The sequence below is a fragment of the Gadus chalcogrammus genome, chromosome 10 (assembly GCF_026213295.1).
Source record: "Gadus chalcogrammus isolate NIFS_2021 chromosome 10, NIFS_Gcha_1.0, whole genome shotgun sequence".
Lineage (NCBI taxonomy): Eukaryota > Metazoa > Chordata > Actinopteri > Gadiformes > Gadidae > Gadus > Gadus chalcogrammus.
Genome location: NC_079421.1, coordinates 13,435,909 through 13,443,408, shown reverse-complemented (window position 1 = coordinate 13,443,408; position 7,500 = coordinate 13,435,909). Strand labels below are relative to the sequence as shown.

Here is a 7,500-nt window from a genome sequence, read left to right as displayed (position 1 = left end):
TTAGTTCGTTTGAAAAACAGATGGAGGAAGCCGTGGTCTGCGGATGGTTCAGGATAATGACGCGTCTACAGGAAGCCTCCAGGCCTACATTACAGCTTCCATTGATAAATGAACCAGAGGACTACATATGTGGGCTATCCACACGTTGCGATATACTGCCCAAGAGGCTTTGTTTTATCTTATTTAATATAAACAGATTTGAATGAAAGTATTTTTTCCGGTGCCCCCCTCTCAGTCAGTCAGTCAGTCAGTCAGTCAGTCAGTCAGTCAGTCAGTCAGTCAGTCAGTCAGTCAGTATGGTGGAAAATACTGGAGGCTTCCCAGCCAAAATGTTGGAATATTGCTAGAGACAGAAATGCATCAGCAGGGGGGAGGGGGATTCTCTGGGCCCTGTCCCTTTCTTATCCTACTACCGGCTTTAGGATTACGACTGTATGTGCCACAGACAAATAAAGTGGCATGCATATTTGACTGTTTAAATTTATATTGCTTTCACAGGGCTCATCCCTTAAACACATGTGCTAAGTCATGGTGATTTAAGATCAGGTGGATAAGCAAAGCGAAGACCTCACTTCATGTAACTGTAATGCGTAATATGTAACTTCATGTAACTATAATGTTTAAAATGTAACCCTTTTGTTCGTAATGCTTGAATGGAAAAGAATGTAATGTGGGCAATGGGCGGGAAGATAGATGCTAATGAGGACCGGGGAGTGCCCGGTGATTTGATTTTAGAGCACTGTGATTGGTCAAGGGAATCACAGCTGTTGGGGTTACCTCAGAGATCTCGGCACGGACGGGGACGTTTTTGCAAGCAAACTAAGGTGGTGTTGTTACTCTGTGCAGTGAAATAAAGCCTTGATCCTTCAACCCTAGTCCTTCTCAGCCACTCGTGTTCATTAGAGTGTTAGACAGTGGGTTTTATCCATGACATCAGCAAGTCAGTCTGTCAGTCTCTGTGTCTCTCTCCCTCCATCTCTCTTTCTCCCTGTCTCTCTCCATCCCAAGAGAACAGAGTAGTGGTATGTAGCACAAAGCCCCCACTTAAGTTGTCTTTCTTCCTCACTTCCCACCCAGGAACAACTTTGCTCCTGACATCCACACTCATACATATTACTTGTGTGCTGAGTTATGATTTATTTGGTTATTTCTTTTATTGTCGACTGTCGGTTTTGGTTGACTTTTCAATGACTTTCTATTTTCATTCTTCCATTTACAAACTGTTTGTTTGTTTATTCATTAAGTTATTTGTCCATGATTTTAACCATCAAGCTCCCAAACTAAAAGCGTCCCCTTTTTATAAATGTATTTATTCCTCTGATCCATCAATCAACTGATGCATTAATTCATTCAGTAGTTCATCTATCATTCCATCCAATGATTCATGCATTCACCTGGCTATGGGAAACTACTCTCCCCACCCTGGGAGGGAGAGTAGAGGAGTGGGACATTATGACTGAAACCAAAGCCCTACGCCTGTAGATAAGGACAGAGAGCAGCCCGTTTAAAAGGGGGACCAGGATACTCCAGATATAATCAATGATACAAGGCTATGGACCAGGCAGCTTTGAAATAGTCTGTTGGAGGATGGACGTGGGGGAAGGGCATTGATTTCTGCTGGTTTATTTGTTTATGTGTGGGCTGTAGTAGTGGTAACCCCCCGTTTGCTGTGTGTTGTTGCTTCTGTAGAGGGCCAAAAAGGCTTCCACATCCGATAGTTAGAACAGATACAGAGGATGTCATCGGATGATTAACTATTCAGTAAGTGTTAGGGTTAGGGTTAGTGTGATGTGTATTCGTATAGGTACTCCTAGACGATGTGCATTAGTGACGTGTGTGTGTTTGTGTGTGTGTAGGCATGCATGCACGTGTGTGGTTGTGTGTGTGAGTGTGCATGTGCACATGTATGTTGGTGCACTTGTGCATGTGTGTATGCATGCATGCATCCTTATCTTTGTGTGCGCGTTCAGAGGATGTGTGCATGCATGCTTGCGCGGTAGTCTGTGTTTCTTTCTCGGAGGAGGAGGAGGAAGGGATGAGGAGGAAGAGGAAGCGGAGGAGGAGGAGGAGGAGGGGGAGGGGAGGAGCAGGCTGAGTCCCTACCTGTCGTAGTCTCCGTTGCAGAGGGCCCTCACTGGGATAGTGATGGACTGCCACACCGGGTTCAGAGTATTCTTCACCACCTCTGTTTTATGGCAGATAGTAAAGCTGTAGCAGAGAGGGCGTCCGGGGACCAGTGGGGAGGGGACGGAAGACAGAGGCCGGAGAGAGGAACAACACTAGGCTCAATGGATAAACAATGTATTCATCGTGATAATGTTTGCCTATTTTGAGTTTTGTCACCGAGCAGTGGGCGTTGAGGAAAAAGAAAGGCAGGTGAAACGGGTACTCCTCAGAAGAGAGTATATTGAAGGTCGCCAGGAATGCAACTGCAACCACACTGCAAGACTGCCTCCACCTATTCTCCTCCATTTGAGGGGCACTTCTGCTCCGCAAAATTACTGCTTTTAATCCACAGAGAACAATTAATTTGAGTGCCAATTCGTGCTATTTTGGCAAATGCGTAGCAAAAATGGCCCTTGTCTTGAAAACCTCTCAGATTATGACGCCGTGCTCTCTCATGTGGAGCCAAGCCACTTCCATTCTATCCTCTAGACCTCCAGTGCCAACTAACCATCTGAATCCACACACTACCGCTTATTTAGACAGAAGCAGAAACCAGTAAAAAACAACAACAACAACAACAACACTTTGCCCGCAAAACAAAAATGCTTAGAGTTTGTGAGCTAAGGGCGAGGCGCGACTGTTGCAACACCCTTGAAGAGCTCTGGTTTGATTTTATGGAAAGAAAAGGTGTGACCCACACAAACGTGGGTGTAACCTCGCAAAGGAAGTAGATCCAGTCCCGGCTGCGTGGTGGTCCACTAATTGGCAGCCTGCATTTCATTCCGTCCCCTAGGGTAACATTTGTGAGACACTTTGGTGGTTTTTGTGGTTGCCCTGAATATCTTATGTTAGTAATTGCGTTGTATACACAGTCCACTCTGACCCTTGTGGAGACGACTCTCTTGAGGGCGGTAACCATGACCGTGTTTATATTACCTCTCTAATAATCACATTTAATGGAGAAGAATTATGAAAAAAATATCTTTAGAAAAATGCCGCCTGCACTACAACCTCACCACATAAACATTCTTGTTTTCATGCTCAGTTATCCTAAGAGCTGCAGAGTAGTCGGCAAAAACACAGTAAGGGCAGCTGGTTGTTGGGGCAGAGAGGCTCCAGTGGGCAGCTCTTCTGAACAACAGCAGCCCGGTCAGGAGGGGCCGTGAGGCATCAGGCCAAGGAGCTGGGCGGAAATTAACACTCACGTTCCGTCCTCATTGCTCCTGTAGAAGACCATGAAGGGGTCTGACTTGCCAAAGAAGTCCTTCTTGTCCAACTTGTTGGCACAGAACTGCATGGTGGCGCTGTCCTGTAAGGGAGGGGGGATAGGGGGGAGGTAAGGGGCAGCAGGGGGGGAGAGAGAGGTGGGGCAAATTGTGAGTGAAATGAGATAAAAGGTTTGGGTGCTGTGGGCCGCCATCTTGTGCCATCGCCCTGTGTCTCCTCCATTACTCTGGGTTTATCTGCCAGTGTCACAGCGGTGAGGCAGATGGAGGCGGCTGCCGGCAGATGAAACAACGGCATCCATATTGCATATCATCGGGAGGGGAGCAGTTTACCCTAATGAGACGACACTCGCTATCTCTCAAGCAAGGCTGGTAATGGCGGCTGTGAGTGCATTGGTGTACCATGTACCATCTTCATCTAGGCAACTCGATCACCCTCGAAGCTGCGTGCACACACAAGGAAACACACTTCCACACACTTACAAACCTGCGTTACAAAACTGGCTACAACCATTGTAAGCCCCATTGAAAGCCTTTCCAAGCAGAAACTGGCAATTCTGTATAGTTACTGCCAAGCTCCAAGAAAGAGTTCCCATTCCCTCATTTTTACAGGAAAATTTCCATTTCCCTGAGGTGATTGCATTTTACAAAATCTGTAGGAACCCTATTGTATTCGTAAGTATTATTATTGGGGGTCGTACGAAATCCGTAGGAACCCTATTGTAATAGTTAGTATTATTAGGGGTCCTATTAACCTTAGGAACCCTATTGTAATCGTTAGTATTATTAGGGGCTCTACGAAATCCGTAGGAAGCCTATTGTAATCGTTAGTATTATTATTATTATTATTAGGGGTCCTACGAAATCCGTAGGAACCCTATTGTTTTCGTTAGTATTATTTGGGCTCAAGCAGCGAAGCTGCGAGACGCACATTTCGTTTCTATGTTTTCTTATTATTATTCCTCTAACATTGGTGGCTATGGCAGCCCATTGAACGCCTTGGTAAAAAGTGCTGCAATTTGGCTGAAAGTTTCGTGCCACTCCACTATCACTCAATTACAGATCTCTAAACCCAGCCGACTAGCGCCACCAACGGGTCAAAATTTGCAGACTCGCGAGTCAGCGAGTCGAAGGTCTGGGAAGAGTCGAGTCTGAGAACAAACGAGACGAAAGAGACGAACGAGAGAGAAGAATCAGTTTGGTTCGTTCCTGTTAAAGATTCGTTCTTTCGAACTGATTCGGGCGCGAACGACCCATCACTAGTTTGCATGTTTGTGCTGTGTACCGCCTACGTGTGTGTAAGCTTATGTTACAGTTCCGACCTGCCTAGGCTCGTCAAAAAAGCAACACCTACTGCGCTATCCGCTAGGCCACTTAAACCAAGATTTTGAATCGATCAGTAAGATAGCACCATGTATCATTTGCGCCGGAACACGCGTCTGCTTTTCGCCAACACGCCTCTCAGGGCGCAAGTGTAGTGCTCATTATTTGGCCAAAAGGCCTGTTCAATGGATCAGTTCATCAAAGCACTGGTATTGGCTGTATAAACACAAGCATCGATGTGGCAAAGAACCCAAGCATGTGTGACCAATTAAAACCTCGCAGTAATACTGCAATTCACATATCAGTCCAAAACACTGCAGAAGCGACACCCAAGTTCTCGTTGATTAATTCACACTTAAGTATTCATCTTTCTTTTTAGCTCATGCCTTTTCTGAGGCTTATTTAACAAAGCTCTGATTGTGCTGCTTCGCTGCCAAATTGTTTATCAGTGTACCAACTCCTAGGGCGACTCCTAAATATAACCCACCCACTCACCATATATTGGTTCCTGTCTGTTTGCTATCACAAGCACCCCTCTCTCTCAGTAGTAGAGTGTAGCATTGCATTGCCTTATCTCTGCCTTGTGCCATTTTCCGAATAATTTATCACAGGGGGTTCATGACGCGGAGAGATGGGCTACCAGAGGGTGTTGGAAGGTGGTGGATCTGATGCTGTGCGACAGCATCTTGACGCTGCAGCGAGCCCCCTCGTAATCGACCCCCCCCCCCCCCCGTGATCGACTAACGGGAGGCCTAATCAGAAGAGGAGTTTTCATATGAAGGCCGTATATTGTGTGAATCTGCCGTGGTGTTGTATGTGTGTCTCAAAGTGTGTGTTTATATAAGCTGTTTATTGGTGGGCAGGGTTCTGCAAGGTTCGTGCAATTGTGTATTCTAACCCCATTGGTGATATCACACACAGCCAGGCACCAGGCACTGCTCTGCCTCTTCACACACCCAGGACTGGACCCCTGATAGGGCCCAGAGCGCCGTAACTCCTCTCCAGTGGAGGACATTAGCATTAGTGCTGCGCTTAGCCTGAAGACATGCTCACACACATACACACAGAAACGCAGACACACACACACACACACACACACACACACACACACACACACACACACACACACACACACACACACACACACACACACACACACACACACATACACATAAAGGTTCACACACACACTCTCACACACACACACACACACACACACACACACACACACACACACACACACACACACGCTAACACACACACAAACACACACGCATATGCAGATACACACATTAACACACACACACACACACAGTGGCAACACTTCCCTTGATTTCTTTGGGTTTCTTTTCATGCCTCGGTAGTATTCACACACACCCATGCCATCCCTAACCAATGCATATTTATACTAACATAGCCCCTATAGATTATACTATATGAAAGCACCCATGCATATTTTTGGGAAATTCTAAATATAGCCTCTCTGCCCTACAGAGAGCCTATACAAATGTGTATATATTTTTGCTTTGTTTATTGGATAACATAATCAGCATATACAAAATACTTGCAAAAACAATAAAACACCATAACATTGATCATCCCGAGAATTGTAGTTGCTTGTCGCAAGTAAAGAAGCGGGCCCACATTTCACAGAATTTGTTTATCGACCTGTTAGGTTTGTGATCGATTTTTTCAAATGTTATGCAATTAAACTCCGCTTTCAACCAGAGCACACAAGAAGCGGGCAGAGGGGATTATTATCCAAGCAAAATGAATCGTCTTGCCAACAAATTGACAAAGGCAATTACATCCTTATTCATGTTGGTCAGTTGTAATAACCACAGATACACCAAACACCAAAACACAGGAACTTGATCTGAAGGAGACTCGTTACATCTTACCCAGTTAGGCCTCACATCATTGTACATTTTGGATAATTATACCTTGGTACCATGAGCCCTATGATTGACATTGAAGGAGACCATTTTAGGCACCAATGGAAGAGGCCTTTTGACTGTCCCTTTACATAGTTCAGCTATCCCTCACCCAGTTCCTCCTCCCTCGACGAATAACTGTCGTTTAATAAGGTGATTTGTAAAGACAAAAAACATCTATAGATTATTGCCAAGGTACCTTGGTAATAGATCGAGCTACCTTGGTCATAGATCGAGCTACCTTGGTCATAGATCAAGGTACCTTTGTAATAGATCAAGGTACCTTGGTCATAGATCGAGCTACCTTGGTCATAGATCGAGCTACCTTGGTCATAGATCGAGCTACCTTGGTCATAGATCAAGGTACCTTTGTAATAGATCAAGCTACCTTGGTCATAGATCGAGCTACCTTGGTCATAGATCAAGGTACCTTTGTAATAGATCAAGGTACCTTGGCGGACGGTTAGGGGTAAGAGTCTGTCCAACTGTTATTCACTGTAAAGGGTGGGGACTCTGGGATATATGCTAAGTACGTAGATCAAAAGCAATCAGAAGCCTGCATATAATTTGATTGAACAGCAACAACAAGTTCATCATTCAATCATAATAATGAAAAAAAGGTTTAAATTATTTAGCCTAGTAACACAGTGAAGAGGTGAATGGAAAAACAAAGTACTCTTACTGAACACATGAACAGGAATTCACCCTACCAAGGGAAATGTTTCCAGAGCATGTACGTGTGGATGTTTAAGGAATATACAATGGATGGACAGTTAAGGTTAATCTGGTCATGAATGAAATGAGTCTGGAACCCTGCGCATTTGTCAATAACAAATTGTTGACTAGATACA

The 7,500-nt window shown here is 45.0% G+C and overlaps 1 protein-coding gene across 1 annotated transcript in view; it reads right to left on the bottom strand.

Annotated features, from left to right (window-relative positions):
• The window catches only part of LOC130391001 (copine-5-like), a 49,757-nt gene that overhangs the window by 5,828 nt on the left and 36,429 nt on the right, over nt 1-7,500 (bottom strand). Inside the window, exons 7-8 of the mRNA XM_056601188.1 lie at nt 3,372-3,475; nt 2,104-2,208 (exon numbers count right to left, since the gene is read on the bottom strand). Of these exons, the coding sequence (XP_056457163.1) occupies nt 2,104-2,208; nt 3,372-3,475 (209 nt within the window). The remainder of the gene's footprint in view (nt 1-2,103; nt 2,209-3,371; nt 3,476-7,500) is intronic.